Below are 19,673 nucleotides of genomic sequence, written 5' to 3' on the forward strand. Positions count from 1 at the left end.
GATGTCCAGCCAGGGTGACGCCACCCTTCCCAAGTCCCTGCACCTCCACCTCCTCCCCTGTGTCTTCCTCCCCCCATCCTTCCTCCCATTATCCTAAGAGAAAGCCATTCTTACCTGCACCCCACTGTTCTCTGCCACCCCGCAAGCATATTGAGACACACGTGAGCCCATGCGTGTGCACAGACACACACAGGCATTCAAACGCATCCCTGCTCATACACAGAAGCACATGTGCCTGCATAATGTGTCCCAGTTGTTGATTCCAAAATTGCAGTCATCACGTTCATTCCCTCCAATCACACACTCACACACACACACACACACACACCTGTTCTTACACACACTCCCTGCCTCCCCACTATATCCCAACACACATACTTCTCCACCAAACAGCCCTCCCACACACATCTCTTCCTCCCCAGACAGGAGGGATTCTCCCGGTCCTGGCTGAAGGCTGAAGAAGTAATAGTGGTGGGAGGGGGGATTGAACCCCAGGTTGAGGGGAGGTCAGGGACCCCTGATCGTTGGAAAGGCTGGAACTGTGATAGAAGATGCTACTCAGTTTTTCTAAAACTTGGGTGTGTGGGGGAGGCTTGACACCTCCCTGCTTCCTCAGTGTAGCCCAGTGACTGATCCTCTGAAAAGCAGTTTCCTAAGAGAAGGGTCTTCTGCTGCTCCCCACCGTCCTAGATCCCTGCCTCCCCAGCGCTCAGTCCCCAAGGATGGCAAGGTGTGGTGACTGGATCAGAAGTGGCCCTGGTGACAGCAGTCTGAGGTCAACTGGCTGTGAGAATTTGAGTTAAGGTCTGTCCGCATCTTGTCCTCAGTTTTCTCAGCTGCAGAAGGAGGGTGGGGCAGTGATAGAGAAAAGCCCCTCTTAACCTTAAATGCCATGATTTTAAAAGAGCAGGTGCTTCTGGGTGTGAGGAACCTGCCCCTTTGGAGGGGGTCTCGGGAAGGTTGTGCTGGGGGTTCAGGTCTGGGGACAGGAGCCAGGGTGCAGGGGGAGGCCTGGGAAAGCCGAGCCGCGGTAACCCGGGGGGAGGTGGGAAATGGGGGCGGGAGGGCCTGGGATTTGAGGGCCCCTCCCCGCTGCGGGCAGCTGGCTTGGGGCTGGGGCGTTGACTGCAAGTTCTCCTCGTCGTCACCGCCACCGCGCCGCTGCGGCTGCAATAAGAGAAGTCCGAGGCTGCTTCTTCCTCTCTGCCCAGAGGGGGCGGCGGTCAGAAGCGGGCAGCACCCCAGTTTTCTCGCCCCCACCCCCGTCGGTACTTCTGGCTGCTGGGAGCCCCGGCTGGCTAGCCCCGGGGTCGGTCAGAAGCGGTGTCCCCTGGGACCAGGTAGGTGCAGTCAGGTGGGGCTGGATGGGCAGGCGGTGCCCCGCCCCCAGCCCGCCCTAGGCCCCAGGGTCCGGGTTGCTGGGGAGTGGGGGGACGTGAACTTGGGGAGGATTGCTGAGGGAGTTGAAGGCCAAAGCGACCCCGCTCTGAAAAGAGCCTAAAAAGGAAAACTGAGGAGACCTGGAGAGTGAAACTGGTAAAATGTGGGGAGGGGGATGAGGGAATATGGGGAAAGTAAACTAAAAGGACCCCCAAAAATGGTCTGGTGGGGAAAACGGAGGGAACCTGTAGAGATAGAATTTGGGAAGGGGGCTGGGTCGGGGGAGGGAAACTGAGGGGACCCCCACAAGGGCCTGGGAACCTTGAAAGCGAGAATTTGGGGAGAAGCTGAGGGGTCTGGAAGAGAGGAACTACTAGGTGGGGGGCCTGGGAGAATCAGGTGAGGGAGTTTGCCAGAAGGGGGTCAAGAAGAACCATTTCTGGAGGACGCAGAACGTGGGGCGCAGTTCCGGGGGTCCAGAAAGTCCCCCTATCCGGAATCGGCAGAAGTTGGGGGCGAAGTCTGTAGCTGGGAAGGGAGGGGAGGCTGCCACGCTGCAGCCCCCTAGACTCTCCCGCCCAGCACAGGTGGGCGGGTCCCGGTTGGCTAGGGGACTCCTTCAACTTGCTGGAGGCGTGGGTTCCCGTTTCCTGGGGAAGTCCCCGCCCTCGGCAGGGATGGGCCTCTCTGGGTGCCCCCCCCTGGCCCGCGGTGGCGGTCTCGGTCCACGTTCCTCCCGGGATCCGGGAATTGCTGGCCGCCCCGACGGAAATCCTGCCTTTGACCGCGAGTGCAGGGAGGGGCTGTCTCCATGGCAACAAGAGGGCGGAGAGACCGAGCCCAGCGCTTGGCTGCAGCAGGACTCAACGCCCACGATGCCCCCTTTGGTCCCCTCCCCCCCCCATTTTGGGTCCTCAGTCGGGGGCGGCCTGCGGGACAGAGGAGTAAGGCAATGATGTTCAGTGTTCAGGGATCCTGAGGTGGGGAATCTGCATTCTCAGGGACTTAGCCAGACTGGGACCTTGATTGCTGTGTGACTTTAGGCAAGTTATGGGGCTTCTCTGGGCCTCATTTTCCTCATTTGAATTATGTAGGACATTATCTCTGCCCCTACCCAGCTCCCATCCCCCACCTTATCCCCAGTCATGAGAACCAGGTGCAGAAAGCAGTTTTTGCCCAGTGTGCTGGAGGGGGTTAAGACTTATCACCCCTTCACTTTCTCAAAAGCATGGAGCGGGACCAAAAAGCCTGACAGGGCCTCCAGGAACCAGCACGCAGCTGACTTCCAGTGAAATAAATGTTTGTGGGTCTGTTGAGGCCCCATACTGGGAAAGTCAGCAGGTTTGAGATATGTCCCCCACACCCCTGCCCCCCCCTTTTTTGCTATTTTTTGTGTTTATGTTCATAGTATAAGCACTGGTTTGTCAGCAAGTTTTGCCGTTCTCAATTCCAAATAATACAAAGTTCAAGAATATGAGTTTTATGGAAACTTCATTTTATTGAAACCAGTGATCCCTGAGTCCTTTGGCATCCTTCCATCTGTGTGTGGTGGTGGGAGAGCAGGGCTCTGTTCCCACTTCTAAGATGGGAAGATGGAGGTTTGGGAGTGAAGGACTGACAGGCCAGCAGTAGGGACCCAGAGTCCAGGGTATCCCGTCCCTGATGTGGTGAAGGAAGTAGCCAGGGATGAGGCCGGCGTTCCCCCCTCAACCCTACCAAATCCCACGTAGCCCTCTGGAGGGGGGAGCGGGTGAGGAGGGGCGTGACGGAAGAAGGTATGGGGTTCCTGGGCTTCATGGCTGGCTCCTGCTCTCCAGTGGGTATGAAGCGGTGAGTGAGGGTGGAGAGTGTCTGTGGGTGTGCTTTGGGCTTTGAGTGAATGAGCATGAGCGTGTGAGCATATGTGTGGGTGTTTGGGTGTTCTCTGAAGCCACCTGGGGCTGACGTGGCAAAGGAAGTGGCCAGACTTTTGGGAGGATGGGTAGGGAGACCCCAGAACTGGGGAAGGAGGAGCCAGGGCCCTTCCTGCACAGAGCAGACCAGGCTGGGCTAGCATGGGACCCCGGGGAAGTCTGGCCACACTGTGGAATCTAGGCTCCTGTTCCCTCAGCTCCTCCTGGACCACCCATGGCTCCCATCCCCCAAGAATCTCAATTTCCTCAAGACCCCTATTTTAGAGGCTAATGGGTAGGTTTTCAGCAACAGATGAGAAACCACCTTTACCCACAAGAAATGGAGAAAATTCAGCTGACGCCCTCAGGGCCATGTGGAGGGGAAAGTGAGTGTGGCCCCCCTCCCACCTGCATGCACCTGGCCCTACCGCGGTGGCAGAGTCAGACCCTGGTATGTCCTCTTAGCCCCTGGGTGTTCAGGGCTGGGGGTGGTAAGGCCTCAAGCAGGAATGGTGCGAGATGGTTGGAGGTTCTATGAGAGGCGAGGGCCTCAGTGAGGGAGATGGGGGCTCAGTAAGGGCACTAGAGCCAGTGAGGGGTGGAGGGTCCCAGTGAGGGGTGGAAGCCTTCATCAGGGGTGTCAGGCCTTGGCGAGGGATGGGGTGCGGCGGGGCTGAAACTTGGGCCTGCCCCTGGCCAGCCCAGAGCCCTGAGGAGGAGCCGGAACTCTTGCTGGATGGTGGTTTCCCGCTGCTGTTCAGTCCCAGTTCCCTTTTGGTGAAATCCCCCAGGCAGCTGGTTCAGCTCAGCCCTCCCGCCTCACCCAGAGCACTTCCCTTTCTTCTCAGCCTTGCCACTCCTCCTCCCTCAGCCTTGGAGGGGGGCTTCCTCAAGGGAAGGGAACAGAAGTGAAAGTTCACTGAGCAACTACTGAGTGCCCTGTGCTTTCAGGGGCTTGACCGCAGTTGATGCGCAGAAGCAACCCCATGAGGTAGAGATTTAGATTCCTATTTTCTAGGCGAAGAAACTGCAGCTCAGAGAGAAGTGAACTGACTTGCCCAATGTCTCAAGCTAGTTGTCAGGCAGGGTAGAATTTGAGGCGAAATCTGTCTTCAGATCCCACAGGACGTCCTGTGTCTACATCAAAGCCCTGATGTGGCATTGGCAAGTATGGACCTCAAGAAAGATGGGTGAGCCTGGGGCTCCTGTGTCCAGGAGTAGGGGTGGGAGGCAGGCAGGTTCCCTGCTGGGTGGCCATCTGCCGTATGGCAAGGGTGGTGTGATCAGTTGGCCAGGAGCTGGGTAGGAAATATGACATTCACCAGTCAGGGACAGCATGACCTCCTGCTCAGGCTTTGGAGAGCATAGCCGGGAACAGAACTCTGGACCCAAATTAATAATCCTGGCTTTGAATCCCCTGTCTGGCTGTTTGACCTCCAGCAAGTCACTTCCCCCCTACACACAGGAGGGAGGTAGACTGATAAATGGTCCCTGGGAGCCATTCTAGCATATGGTTCTCAGCCTCACTCAGCCACACTGGGCAAGAGAGCCTTCCCGACAACTGCACAGAAGGTACAGGTGCAAAAACTGAGGCTCAGAGGGCTCACGTTATTCACCCAAGGCCCCAGAGCTGGGTAGGACCACACAGAGGGAGATGCTGAAGGTGGGAAAAACATGGTCCAGGACTGGACCTCAGCTCTGACATCCACAACCTGATTTTGATCCAGATCAGACTTTGGAAGCCAACTCCTGTCAACCACATGTTCAAGAGGCATGTTTATTAACAGACTCAACTCCCTGCAGTGACCAGAACACTTGTAGCCGTTCTCTGACCTAGTGCCTTTCTGGTGTTAGCAGGCAGCCTAGATCAGCGCTGAGAAAAGAGAGACCTGGATTCAGATTCTAAGAGCTATGAAAATCAGTGATTGCCTGAGAGACCCTGGGCAGGTCACTTCCCCTTGCTGGGCTGTAATGAGAATTCAGGGCATGTAGCACAGGGCCTGGCACATTGTAGGTGCTCATTAAGGTACATACATTATTGCTTTCACAAGGACTTCAAAATACAACATTGCTTATGATGGGCTTTGGAGCCAAATTGATTGGGGTTGCATTTTAGCTTCCCCTTACTTGCTATGTAGCTAAACTTAGGGAAGTTATTTAACACCTTTGTGACTCAGCTTCCTTATCTGTAAAATAGGGGTAAAAATAAAACCTACCTCATAGGGTCACTAAATGAGATCCATCATGGGAATTACTTGGCACGTCAGGCACTGAGTAGGTGTTTAATAAATTAGCATTTTAAAACTAATAGTCATTGCCCCCCGCCCAGACTTTTAGGAAGTCAAATTACCCTCCTAGGAATTGGTGGCTGGTAGTTGAGATCAGAGCTAGGTGAGGACAAAGAGTCCTGGGGGGCTATTTTCATGCAGATGCCAAGCAGAGAGGACCCTACCTGCTCCCTTTCTCTTTTTCCTATTTTTAGCTCTTTAGTTCTCTGTGTCTGCCTCTCTCTTTCTCTGTCTCTGTCCCTCTCTGTCTCTCTACCTCTCATTTCTGTCTGTTTGTCTCTTCTCTTTGTTTCGTTCTGGCAGTGATATGCTGGAGCTAGCTAGCTGGTACTGGCTCTTGGGAGCTGATTCTGCGAATCTCTTTCCAGCCCAGCGTTCAGGAAGTCACTTCAGTAACTTGAAATCAGCCATGGTGGGAATATTTACACCATGGAAATCAGCAACTGCTACAAATCAGGGCCCTTTTTCCCCCTTTTGTTTTAAGTCAGTATACCAGGATACCCTCACCCCTGCCCCCGCTGCCTTGCCAGGACTCTCCCTAAGCCCACAGAGCCTTCCGCCTCCTTCTCGGAAGCTGACAGTTTCTGAACCCACGTTCCACTCCAGGCATGCAGAATTCTAGGCTCCCCTTAGGCTGATTTGAAAACATTGTGGTAACATGTACCGGTGTATTGTTGGAAGTGGCCGCATTGTATCTAAGTGGGGACCCAAGAGGTTGTATAAGTTTGTATCTCTTACAGAGGGGAGCTCTGTGTGGGTCTGTGTCTCAGGGATGGGGGAGCTACATATATCTCTGAGTTTCCCTCTGGGGGCTCCGTGCACCTGCGCATGCTTGCAGGAATGGCTGTAATCATCTGTGTCTGTGACCAGGCAATGGAAGAGAAGTGGTTCAGATCCTGGAACCAAACGCCAGGATAAATCATCTGTGTGACCTTGGGCAAGTTTCTAAACCTCTCTGTGCCTCAGTTGCCTTATCAATAATTATAATACTTACCTCGTAGAGTTGTCGTGAGAATAAAATGAGGTAATATATATAAAGCGCTGAATGCAGTGACTGGCACAGAGGAAGTGCTATAAATCCTCCATATGCTATTCTTTGGGAGAGGCTGCGTGTGTGTGTGCGTGTGCGTGTGTGTAGATGGGTGAGGGCTGAAAGTGTGTGTGTATTCACAGATGTCTGCATCTGTGAATCTGTACAGAGGAGCTCAGAGTCTCTGTGTGAGGCGCTACGGGTAGCTGAGGTGACGTGTGTGCGTCTGAGAAGGTGTCGGGAGGGCCATGTGGACCTGCGTGTAGGGCTCTGTATTGTTTGAGATGTGCAATGTGTCTTCCTGTGAGAAGACCTCCATTCTCACCCTATAACTTTGTTTTCATCTTACCCCCATCTGTTTCCTCAGTGCCTGAAGTCCCCTCCCTTGGCTCTAGATGCCCCCCACCTCCACGTCTATTCTCTGCCTGAGTCTAACCAGCCCTGTAGCCCTTCAGACAGTGGCTTCACCCCAGGGGAGGGGTCCTGAGGTGAAGATCTCGGCAATGGCTTGGTGAACAGGGCCTATTTTGGGGCTCAAACCACAGCCTGCCTCACAGTTCACCACATGAGTGTCACCCCCCCACACACACACACACGGGAGAATGGTTACAGTGGAGCATGAGACAGGCTGGTGGGTCTAGAGTGGGGGTCAGGGCACTGATGTGACAGAGCCATCGGCTAAGCAGCTGGATCCAGTGGATCCAGGAAGGCTTCCTGGAAGAGGTGAGTAGTGCTGTGTAGGAGGGGCAGGACCCATAGAGAAGAGGGGGGAGGCTATCCATAAAGGGAAATGGACTTGGGAGTTGAGAAAACAAGACCGGGCACCTGTCCCAAGGATCCTTGGGCCCCTCTGGGAGAAATTAGGGTTCACTGGGTTGGTCCCAGCCTAGAACTCTCCATTCCTCTCATATCTGAGATAACCAAGCCCTCTCCCCGGCAGTTCCTCTCTGAGTGTTGCAATGGCAGAGTTTCTGGAGGGGCGTGGAGAGCCCTTGCTCAATGACCTGCCTGCTGTGTCACTCAGAGGACACAGCTACCAGGAAAGGCTTGGCTCACTTAGGGGGTCCCCAAGGGACCCTGGTGGCTCTGGCTTCTGACCTGGGCCTTTCCCTGATGTGGGAATAAGAACAAGCTCTGGAGGTAGGTGTCCACCTGCACTCAGCTACCAGATATAGTCCTGGGGTTGCCAGGGTTTACCCAGCCCAGGGTGGAAACAGAGGCAGCGCCCGGAGGCTGGGCTTGTTTTTAGGAGACAGTGACCAGAGGCCTGTAGTGAGCTGAGCAGGGCTTGACAGAAATCCTGTTAGAGACATGGGTCTAACCCAAAGGTACGAGTGTGTGAGTGTACAAGTCTGTTAGCCTGAGAGGCAGCCTGTGGCATGTGTGTGCCTGTGTGTGCTACCATGCATCAGAGCCTGGGCTCGTGTGAGAGTTAGTTGTGTTGGTGTGTGGCAGTGCTGGTAAGCACACTCATGCAAGTGTGTGCTATGAGTACTGGTGTGTGACTGTGTGCTGCCATGGGTGCTACTCTATGTGTCGGTGTGTCAGGTGGATATGAGTGCGAGAGGGCTGTTGTGGTGGTGTGTCCTGTCTGGGGGTGGATGTATAAGTGAGCCGGGGCTGTGGGAAGGAAAATGAAGGCAGAAGGCACGCTAGGGCCGAGCCCAGGCCCCCTGGCTTCCTGGAGAGGACAGGCGCTGGCAGCTGGCTGCAGGAACACTGGCAGAGACTTCACCTTCCGTGTCCTCTGTCTCGCCTTCAGGTCTCTGGCCCCTCCCAAGGACCATGCCGCAGCCCCACTGACCCAGGAGTAGGGGCCTGAGGGGTGAGTGGGAGGAATGGAGACAAAGGGCTCTCAGGGTTAGGAAATGGGGTAGGGGGTGGTCTTTCTGGGCCCCACAGTTCCTCACAGCCCCCTCCTCCTACAAGGACCCTGTTGCTAGGTAACAGATGGGGGAGCCGGAATGAGGCAGCTTGAAAGGCCGGAGGCTGGACCCATGACAGGAAATGGCCTTGATCCCCCTCTGCAGGGAAGCTCCAGGTGCAGGCACACAGCCCTCACACACACTTACACACAAACACACATTGATACATAGACATGCACACACACACAGAGACACACACATACCCACAGAGACATGCACACCTACTTACACAGACCTACACACACAGATACACACACGCAGACAGGCACAAATTCTCCCACTCAGGGCTATGCACAGAGTCGTGACACACAGATACAGAGGCACCCACTCACACACACCCACTTGCATGCACAGTCACACACACACAGGCGTGCACACGCACGCTCACACAGAAACACACGCATACGTAATACTCATACAGATGTGAACACACAGAGCCATCACATGCAATAAACATACACACACTCATACACACACTCACATACACACACAGACGCAGACATTCACAAAAGGCTACACATACACACACACACACAGACACACACCCACCAGCAAACTCACAAATACTCAGAGATACACACACAAGCACTCTGACGGAGTCACGGAAACCCAACACATTGAAGCACTAGAAGGCAAAAATATGTAAATGAACACAGCAACATCGTGAAGCGGAAAACCAGCCCCGTGGAGGAGACACATACTCTCTCCACACACTAAGGCAGCTGGGGGGGTGGACGCAATGGTGGCCCTGCCCCACCTTTATCCCTCACTAGGGAGGACACCCCCTACTCCAGGCCTGAGAGAGGAAGCTGCATGCCTGCGTGAGTGTGTGTGCGCAAGCGTGCATGCATGTGTGCCTAGGGTGGCATATCTGGCAGGGGCCCCAAGTGAAGCATGCCCCCCATTCTGTAGCAGGGCACGTGGAATGGGCTGTGTGTTCTGCAAGAAGTTGGAGCCGGGGCCCAAGGAGGATGGTGGCCTGGAAGAGGACTTCAGGGGCTACGGGGCTGCAGACCGCTGTGGCCCTGCCCCTACTCAGGGCCAGCCTGCATCCTCCTTCACCCATATCCCCAACTACAACAACTTCTCCCCTCAGACCGCCAGCCCCGCCTTCCTCAATGGGGGCACCATCAGGGGCATCTCAGGTGAGTCCAGTGGGCTGGAGTCAGGCACTGACTGGACCCTGGCAGGACCTAGGGGAAGGAGAGACTTGGACTTGTCCTTAGGAGCCTCCATTATGATTTGGGAGACACGGCCCTGCTTTTAGCGCACAGTCTGAGGGAGTATGTACAGCCCTACCCTCGGAAACCCTAGTCTGAGGGGGAGACATAGTTCTGTTCCCAGTCTGAGAGAAGGACTCTGATGACAGATGCCAGTGGGAAGTCTGCTTGGTGGGGGAGAGCAGAAGCAACTCCCCAGGGAGCCCCCAAGGTGGGAGGGATGGGCTTGAAGGTGTGTCCTGAATCCATGTCCAAAGCAGAAATCCACTGGATTCCAAAGACCTTTGCGATCCAGTGCACTGCAGCAGTGGGGAGGCATAGTGCCTGGCTGTGGAACAGGACTCTGGGGTGCAGCCCCTGTGGTGCCTCCTGATGAGTAGCCCTGACTCTGCAGGGACTGGGGTGACCCTGTTCATCGCCCTTTATGACTATGAGGCCCGAACAGAGGATGACCTCACCTTCGCCAAGGGCGAGAAGTTCCACATCCTGAACAACATGTAAGTGATCAGGCCACCCAGCTCAGGACATGGCCTGGACTGGGAGCAGGACCCAGAGAGGAAGCCTACCTGGTCCTTGTCCTCAGAAAGCTCTAGCCTAGTTGGGGAGGGATACCTGACAATCACAAGCCGGGGTGATTGCTACTATGTAGGGGAAGCCTGAGGAACTATGGGCACAGAAAGAACACCAACCATGGTCTCCAGGGTAGTAGTGATCAGGGCAGGCTTTCTGGAAGTGATTTCTAAGCTGAGACTAGAAAAATGAATAGACATTGAAAGAAGAGGTGAGAAAAAAGGAAGAGAGCGAGAGAGAATGAAACTAGAGAGAATGAAACTAAATGATGACTTCTGGAAACCACCAAGTGATTCAGTATAGGTGGGCCATAAAGTATGAAGTGCAGAAGAGAGAGAGCAGATCCTGGAGAGGTGGGTGGGAGCAGATTCTGCAGGGCTTTTTAAGCCATCTTGAGGAATCTGGATTTTATCAAGAAGGAAATATAGCCATTGGAGGGGTTTTTAATGGAGAAGTGACCTAGTTAGCTGTCCACTGCCCGCCCAAACCCCAGCCCAGCTGAAGTGCCAGAAAAGAAAGCCAGGAGGCCCAGATGTCCCCAAACATATTCCTTCAGTGGGGAGAAGCTCCCGGGGCAGCTGCAGTGGCTGGGGGCAGAATAGACGAAAGCCTTGGGGAGGGTGTGTACCCAAGGTGAGGGGTTGGCAGGGTCAGTGTCCACCTGATCCTCGGTGTGACCCTGCCTGGCCCCATGGTGCCCCAGGGGCTGGGTTGCCAACGCAGCCGCCTGTTCTGTGCCTTCAGCGAGGGTGACTGGTGGGAGGCTCGGTCCCTCAGCTCTGGACAAACTGGCTACATTCCCAGCAACTACGTGGCCCCTGTGGACTCCATCCAGGCTGAAGAGTAAGTAGGGGTTGGGGGGAGGCCAGCCTTACACACAGGACCCTGGAGTCCAGACTCAAGGCCACTTCTTGGGCAAGTCACAGCTCCACTCTGAGCCTGTCTCCTTACCTGTAATTCTGTAAGATCTTTGTGAGGATAAAAAGATAATAATGATGACACTAAGAGTAGGTAAATATTATTTAGCACGTACTATGTTCTGGACACTATTCAAAGTGCTTCCTTTGAATTAACAAAGTTAATTCAACATTAACAAAGTTAATGCATTAACAAAGTTAGAAACTAATAGAATCCTATTTTACAATGAGGAAACTGAGGCACAGAGAAATTAAATATCCTGTCCAGTTCACATGGCTAGTAAGTAGGTGGAACTGGTATTTGAACCCAGATAGTCTGGCTACATTTGCTAAGCATTATATATATATATAGCCCCTCGGAGACAACAACAGTGTATGAGCTTTAAAAAAAAAAAAAATTGTAAAGTGCTAAACAGATGGAAGGGGGCATTACTTAGAATTAATTCTATTAAGGAATCAGGGAATTATCATTTATGGAGTATCTTGATGTAATTGAGATACTATGACAGATACTTTACCTATCTAGATTCATTTAATTCTCACAGTAACACTATGGACATTATTATTGTCCCATTGTACAGATGAGGAAAATGAGGCTCATAAAAACTCTTTATCTAGCCTCACATATACATACATATATGGGAAAAGTAAAGATTGGAGAGACGGCAGAATGGGAGTCACCAGGACTTGGTGACTGATTTGCCATTGGGCTATGGGGAGTGGGAGGAATCCAGGGTGACCCAAAACCTTCTTGAGGAACTGAGTGGGTGCCATTTGCTAAAGTGGGGAACACAGGAGCAGGTACAGATACATGAGCGAGCTTGTTAGGTTGAATTCATGGAGAGGAACACCCACATGGAAGAGACGGCCAGCAATTAGATTAGGTTGTGCTTTGTATGCGAGGTGCCCAGCACATGCCAAGCCATGCCCCTGAATTAGCGCAGAGGAAGGGGCATCTTATTCTCATTGGAACTAAGGCTCCTTAGTTTGTGTGCTGTGGCTCCTGCAGAGGGCACATCTGGGCTGGGGTGGCAGGACTCTTCAGAGTGGAGATGATAAATAGAGCTGCACAGGGGAGTGAAGGAAGAGGGAGAAGAATGAGAAAGAGATTGGCCCTAGGACCCAACTTTGGAAAGAACTGTTGGAAAACCAGGCCAGGCTAAGTCAGAACAGCCAAGAGGGCGGAGGGGAGCTTTCAGGAAACAAGAGAGGGAGTGTCAGAGGCTGCCACTGGATTTGGCAGTGGGGGTGACCTTGGTGAGAGATCTCTCCATGTAAAGTGGGGGTGGAGGCCAGACAGCAGAGCCTGGGAGGGAGTGGGAGGTGTGGAAGTAGAGACCCAAGTGTGAAGTGCTTTTTCAAGTGAAGGAAGGTGAGAGATATAGCAGAATGTTGATGGCAGGATAGAGCTTAGAACGGTTTCCTTTGGGGAAGGAAGAAATGTGGGCATATGTAGAGGCTGGTGGTGGGATGGAGAGGCTGCAGATGGGGGCTGGTCGGTGGGGGAGAGGTGTCCTTGAGCAGATGGGAGTGAACAGGGTCCTGAGCTCAAATGGGATGAGGCCTTCATCTGGAGAGGGTGGTAGGAGGCATGGAGGAGAGGAGAGGTGATGAGGCAGAAGGTGAGAGGTTTGGGGGTCCACATCTCGGCGGCAGTGTTGTGAAGTTCAGAGAGGCACTCCATGCAGTTTCATGGTTAAGAACAGTGTCATGGTCAAGAGCGCACGCCCTAGAGCAGACAGCTTGGGTTCCTATTCTGGCAGCACAGCTTAAGAGTCGAGTGGCTGTGGGTAAGTTGCTTAACCACTAGGCATTTCAATTTTCTCGTCTGTCTAATGGGGGTTAATAATAGTACCTACTTCACAGTGTTGTTATAAGAATTAAATGAATACATATATGTATGACAGCAGAGCCTGACACAAAATAACTGCTGTTATGATTATGTCAATTATTAAGGAAGTAGCTAATGTCATGGGTGTGAGTGGGGGCAGAGCATTGATAAAACTTGGGAATGTGTTCTGTCTGCATAGTTTCTCCTTTCCCACCCTGCCTGCCCTCCTGGACACGCTATTCGCCAATGCCTTCCCCTCTTGCCCAAACTGTGCGTAGTACCCAGGTATGGATTGACAGTCCCAGAGTTCACTGAGACTGCCACCTCCCTTGATTTGAAAACTACGCTCCTTTTAATTCAGCCCAAGATGGTCACAGGCCAATTTAGTGATCAAATGACATCTGAGTCTTCTATGACACCTACGGTCACCTCGACTCTCCCAGTGTACTCTCACAGTTGGTTTCAGGCTACAGTTCAGTCCCAGGAAGAATATCCAAGAGACAGAAGGAATGCTTGAGGTCTGAGGTTGAAGTAGAGACTTAGAACAACATCCAAATTTAAGAGAGTGGAGGAAAAGCAGCAGTCAGAGCTGGGCAGGAGCAGTCAAAAAGAGGGGAAGAGGGAGTTCCCTGTCAGTCCAGTGGTTAGGACTCGGCGCTTTCGCTGTCCTGGCCCGGGTTCAATCCCTGGTAAGGGAATTAAGATCCCACAGGCCACGAGGTGCGGCCGAGGGGGAAAAAATAGGAGGGGAAGAGAAGCAGGAAGGGGTGTCATTCTGGACGCCAGATGAGGAAAGGATTTGAGATGTGTTCAGGGAGAGGAATCTGAGCGACTGCCTGCGATGGTGGGAAAAGAAGTAGGGTGGGAGGCAAAGGATTTCAGGTAGAGCTCATCAGCCAGCCCTGTGGGCAGGTCAGTTCCCCTCTCTGTGCCTCAAGTTCCTCATCTGTAAATGAGCCTATAGAAGGAGCGGTAGTGAGATGGACCCTGATGAGGTCACTGATGACCAGGGTTCTAGCAATTTAAATTCAAGAGAAACCCAGAGAGTGAAGTCTAACCTTTATTGGGCACCTTCTGTGTACCAGGCATTCTACATTTGCCTTCTCTGTGATCCTCCTAATCAGGCTGAATCTTGGCTAGTGAGGTGACTTTTCCCAGGAGGCTGAGTTGGAGGTTGAACTGGGTGTATCTGACTCTTGCCTGCCCTCCCAACAGGTGGTACTTTGGAAAGATCGGGAGGAAGGAAGCAGAGAGGCAGCTGCTCTCCCCGGGGAACTCCCGGGGGGCCTTTCTCATTCGAGAGAGCGAGACCACCAAAGGTGGGGCTGTGCCACTGACCATCCAACAGGGAAGCCTAGCCATTAGGGGTAGGCTAGGAGCAGTGGGGTGGGGCTTGGGACAGGGCCACAACTGGGACAGGGTTGGAGGGGCAGAGCTAAAACTGGGACTGGGTTCAAGGGATGTGGCCATCCAACCTCAGAGTCCCCAGCCTTTGGGGCCTCTCTGGGCTCCCAGACTGGGGATGAGGAGGAAAGCTGGCCCAAAGGTGACCCTTGCCCACAGGCGCCTACTCCCTGTCCATCCGGGATTGGGACCAGGCCAGAGGCGATCACGTGAAGCATTACAAGATCCGCAAGCTGGACACAGGTGGCTTCTACATCACCACGAGGGCTCAGTTCGACTCGGTACAGGAGCTGGTGCAGCACTACCTTGGTGAGGGCAGCCCTCAAGGCTGGCGTGTGCTTCAGATTCCTGAACCAATCGGCTGAGACTGAGGCCCAGAGAAGGAAAGGGGCTCCCAAAGCAGTAGTGGCTGGACCAGAACTAGAACCCAAATATCCGGGCTCCCAGCCCAAGATCCTGCTCTGTAGGTTTCCAGAGGAAACTGAGGCATGAAGCTGTCCATGGCCAAAGGATGCCCTCTAATGTCTGAGCTGGGTAGGAGACTGAGTGGACCTGACTTGGAGGATGGGCTGTGGGGTTGAGGGGAAGGTTAGCATCCATGCCTGGTTTCTGCTTTGGTTGGTTAGGCCAAGGATAGGTCTGTGGAAGGGTGAGGGCTTCATGTCCACACCTGTCTGGAATTTCCAAATCCATGTCTACCTGTCAGGCCCAGCTGGAGGCCACCTCTTATGCGAAGGCCCCCAATCTTTTCAGGGATCATCTCTCCCTCTGGTGCCACCTCCTTCCCTGGGCACCAGCATGTTCACCTACTCAGTGGACCAGGTTGCCTTCTGCCCTGGCCTGTGACCTCAGCTGTGTCCTAGTTCCTTATAACTGATCTTGGGGGCTGGGGTGGGGTGAGGAATGTGTGGGCCATTCTGGCCTGCCTTTGACTTCCAACCTCCCAATCTCCCACTGCCCAGAGGTGAACGATGGGCTGTGCCACCTGCTCACGGCGGCCTGCACCACCGTGAAGCCGCAGACGCTGGGCCTGTCCAAGGACGCCTGGGAGATCAGCCGCAGCTCCATCGCGCTCGAGCGGCGGCTGGGTACCGGCTGCTTCGGGGATGTGTGGCTGGGTACGGAGGTCCTGGGAGCGGGGGCCGGGGCCCGAGGCAGGGGCGAGGGCTTGCGACGGCGGCGAGCCGGTCCTGACAAGCCTTTCCGCCCGACAGGCATGTGGAACGGCAGCACGAAGGTGGCGGTGAAGACGCTGAAGCCGGGCACCATGTCCCCGAAGGCCTTCCTGGCGGAGGCGCAGATCATGAAGCTGCTGCGCCATGACAAGCTGGTGCAGCTGTACGCAGTGGTGTCGGAGGAGCCCATCTACATCGTGACAGAATTCCTGTGCCACGGTGAGGGGCGGGGTCATGAGGCGGAGTCTGGGAGGGCGGGATTTGGGGCGAAGTTAAGGTGCGTGTCTCTGGGGGAGGGACTTGGGTGGAGACTTGGGATGGGGCGAGGAACAATGGGCAGGGTCCGAGTGAGGGGCCGGAATGAGTGAAAACACAGGAGTGTTGGGAGTGGGGGCGGGGCCAAGTTAGACGGGCCGGGCCCGGCCTGGGGGCGGAGCCTTTGCCTGGGGGCGGAGCCTCGTGGGTGGTCAGCTGGTGGGTGGAGCTTGGGCGAGTGAAGGCGGGATCTGTGATGAGAAAGGATCTGGGGCAGAGTCTTAGTGGGGCTTGTCTAGGGAGGATGGAGGAAGAGAAGAAACGAGACGTGGGCAGAATCAGGGTGTCTGTGAGAGTAGGGCCTGGGCGAGATCTGTGAGGGGCTGAGGCACCTGGCAGAATCCTGAGTGGGGGCGGATCTAGGGTGAGAGGCCTGGGAGCAAGGGGTGGGGTCAAACTATGTGAGAGGAGTCATGGAGAGGGGCGAGGCCAAGCGAGAGAAGGCAAGCCTGGAGCTGGGAGTAGTGTCTTGATGCTGATTTTTTGAGTTCTTCTCCCCAGGTAGCTTGCTGGAGTTCCTCAAGGACCGGGAGGGCCGGGATTTGAGGCTGCCCCAATTGGTGGACATGGCAGCCCAGGTAAACTGGGACAACAGCCTTTATCTCTCAGAGCCCCTCCTATTATTTTCCACAAATCCCTGTGTCCTCAAACGCCTAGCCTACCCTGGAAGTGCAGCCCCAGCCCCTGGATCATCTGTGTGACCTGAGGCAGGACACTGCCCCTCTCTTTGAGCCCCAGTCTGGAAAGTGGGTTTTTCAAATGATCCCTCACGCAAACCATGGTGTTCCCATCTCTCTATACCTTCGCCCCCAGGTAGCTGAGGGCATGGCCTACATGGAGCGCATGAACTACATCCACCGAGACCTGAGGGCAGCCAACATCCTTGTGGGGGAGCGGCTGCTGTGCAAGATTGCCGACTTTGGGCTGGCCCGTCTCATCGAGGATGATGAATACAACCCCCAGCAAGGTGCCCTGCCTCACCCCACCTTCCAAGAGCTCTCCAGTGCACCAAGGGGCTGCCATGGGGCCCCACCTTCCCGCAGACGATCCAGGACATTCCCACTCTGATGTAGTGTAAGAGGCAACTTTGGGTTCAAACCCAGCTCCTCCACTTACCAACCATGTGGCCTTGGGCAAGTCACCTAACCTCTCTGGGAGCTGTCTTTTCTCACAATAAAATTCTCAATGAAAATATTCAGACAACAGTAAGTCAACAGATATTTATCAAGCACCTACTATGTGCAAGGCACTGCTATAAATCTCAAGTGAAAGACCATAGAGTGTAATAGGGGAAATGTTGTAGCCAGAATGCCTGGGTATGAATCTTAGACACTTACAAGCTGTGTGATTTGGGCAAGTTATTAACTACTCAGTGCCACCTTTTCCTCTTCTGTACAATGGGGATAATAATAGTAATAGTAAAAAAAAATAGTAATAAAACTCACAGGGTTTTCATGAAAGTTAATTGAATTAATGCACGTAAATCGCTTAAAATGGTGCCTAGCACGTGGTAAAGGCTATACAAGTGTTAGCTATTATTATGATGAGAATTATTACAATGTTTGTAAAGTGCCCGGTACTATACTAGACACAGTAACAAGTGCTGGCTAGATACCAGGTCTTTTCTGTTATGCCCAGAAACCTCTGTGCTTAGGGTCCCCAGTCCTAAAGATGCCATTCTCTTAATCCAGCTGTTCCCAGGGATTTCTGCACTAACTTTCCCTTCTCCCCCAATCTCTCCAGGGACCAAGTTCCCCATCAAGTGGACAGCCCCAGAGGCTGCCCTCTTTGGCAGATTCACCATCAAGTCAGATGTGTGGTCCTTTGGGATCCTGCTCACTGAACTCATCACCAAGGGCCGAGTCCCCTACCCAGGTTTGCTGGGAGGTGGGGAAGGTGGAAGGGTGGTCATAGGAAGGGCTTCTTCCTGGTTGCCTCTTCAGGAGGGGCTAGGCCCCCTGACTGACAGAGCTCCACCCTCCAGGCATGAATAAACGGGAAGTGCTGGAACAGGTGGAGCATGGCTACCACATGCCGTGCCCCCCAGGCTGCCCAGGATCCCTGTACGAGGTCATGGAACAGACCTGGCGTCTGGACCCGGAGGAGAGGCCTACCTTCGAGTACCTGCAGTCCTTCCTGGAGGACTACTTCACCTCCACAGAACCCCAGTACCAGCCTGGGGATGAGACATAGCCTGTTTGGGCATCGACCACCTCTCTGGGGGTGCTCACAGCCCTTCCAATTGCCAGGGCTCTGGTTCCAAAGCCCCGCAGGCCTAGAACCCTCTAGAGTCCTAGCATGTCAGAGCAAGCAAGTTGCTTTGGCATCATCTAAGGCAACCCATTCATTTTAAAGATGAGGCAAATCAAGGCTCAGAGATAATCCCTCACCAACTCTGGCCCCAAGCTCTATTTCTCCCCTTCCCACTTCTGCCCCTGCATGCCTCTAGTCTTCCTGTCTGCACTCCCACAACAAAAGAAATGCTCAGATCTTGTCTAGTTATTTATAAAACTGTATATCCTTTCCCTCACTTATCTCCTGTCCCTGCTTTCCTACCCTGTCATCCCACCCTGGTCCTGGCCCCCAGAATTCACCTCCTACTCAATTCTCTCATGTCTGTAAGTTACAAAGAGAGGGAAAGACTTTGCCGGATCCCTTTCCCGCTGGGCGGATTCTGTAGTCCAGGACAGAGGTCCAAGCCCAGGGTGAAGGAGAGTGTTGCTGAGGGCTCATCACCTCTCTGAATCATGTATATGTTTACTGATTTTGTAAATAAGAAAAGTGACAATATGAATCCTTGAGCCGTGAAAATCCCTTCCTGTGGGAGGGATGGTGGTCGGTGGAAGGTGAGTGGGGTTGATTTGGCTGCTGGGAGGCAGGGGAGGTAAGAGAGCGCCCTAATACCTACTAAGCACAAGGTACCCAAGGTGTGTTCTAGGACACCCCAGAGTCCTGAAGCTCATCCCCATGTGAGTTTAGGGCAAGTTGAGAGATGGATATAGAAGACAGGTAACTGCAGATCAAAATATCTCCTTCATTACTCATGTGGCTTTCAATCTGCATGCAGTGGTTTTGCTAATTCTTTACTTGATTTCAGCAGATTTACTGTTCATCACAGGCACCACAGCAGACCCTCAGGCCTCCCCCAGTGGGGCAGGGGGAAGACCACAGTGGACGCTCTGCAGCTCCCCAGAAGGGACAAGGGGTGGGTGGGGAGAAGCCTGAGAGTCTAGCTCATTGGATTTCACTTGGGGCAACTGTCCCCCAGAGGGCTTTTGGAGAGGTTTGGAAGCAGTTTTGTTAGTCACAATGACTGGAGGCTCCTACTGACATGTAGTGGACAGGGAGTGGGGTGCTAAGCAGCCTGCCATGTACCCTGAAATGAAGATTTGTCCCCCGCCCAGCACCCCCTTTGAGAGACTCCAGCAGCTGATGTGCCTCCAGGTGGAAACAAGATGAACAGGGAGGGCTTCCCTGGTGGCGCAGTGGTTGAGAGTCTGCCTGCGGATGCAGGGGATGTGGGTTCGTGCCCCGGTCCGGGAAGATACCACATGCCATGGAGCGGCTGGGCCCGTGAGCCATGGCCACTGAGCTTGCGTGCATCCGGAGCCTGTGCTCTGCAGCGGGAGAGGCCACAGCAGTGAGAGGCCCGCATACCAAACAAAAAAAAAAAAGACGAACAGGGAATAAGGATTCCCACCTCTCCCATCAGGAAGTTGTTGACCC

The 19,673-nt window shown here is 53.9% G+C and overlaps 1 protein-coding gene across 6 annotated transcripts; it reads left to right on the forward strand.

Annotated features, from left to right (window-relative positions):
- Positions 1-1,187: 1,187 nt before the first annotated feature.
- FGR (FGR proto-oncogene, Src family tyrosine kinase) lies at positions 1,188-18,737 on the forward strand. Of its 6 annotated transcripts, none has more exons than XM_081224855.1 (13): positions 1,188-1,340; positions 8,353-8,415; positions 9,428-9,660; positions 10,130-10,232; positions 11,050-11,148; positions 14,269-14,372; positions 14,617-14,766; positions 15,420-15,575; positions 15,672-15,851; positions 16,449-16,525; positions 16,761-16,914; positions 17,691-17,822; positions 17,932-18,737. In XM_081224855.1, exons 3-13 carry the CDS (start codon positions 9,441-9,443, stop codon positions 18,138-18,140), a joined length of 1,584 nt encoding a protein of 527 aa, XP_081080981.1. In that variant the 5' UTR covers positions 1,188-1,340; positions 8,353-8,415; positions 9,428-9,440; the 3' UTR covers positions 18,141-18,737. The 6 variants fall into 6 exon arrangements, with proteins under 6 accessions (XP_081080981.1, XP_081080980.1, XP_081080978.1 ...); XM_081224854.1 differs by having other exon boundaries at positions 9,431-9,660; XM_081224852.1 differs by having other exon boundaries at positions 9,431-9,660; positions 15,420-15,545.
- Positions 18,738-19,673: the final 936 nt, after the last annotated feature.

Source organism: Mesoplodon bidens (genome assembly GCF_964165515.1).
Source record: "Mesoplodon bidens genome assembly, chromosome: 2".
NCBI classification, from domain to species: Eukaryota; Metazoa; Chordata; class Mammalia; order Artiodactyla; family Ziphiidae; genus Mesoplodon; species Mesoplodon bidens.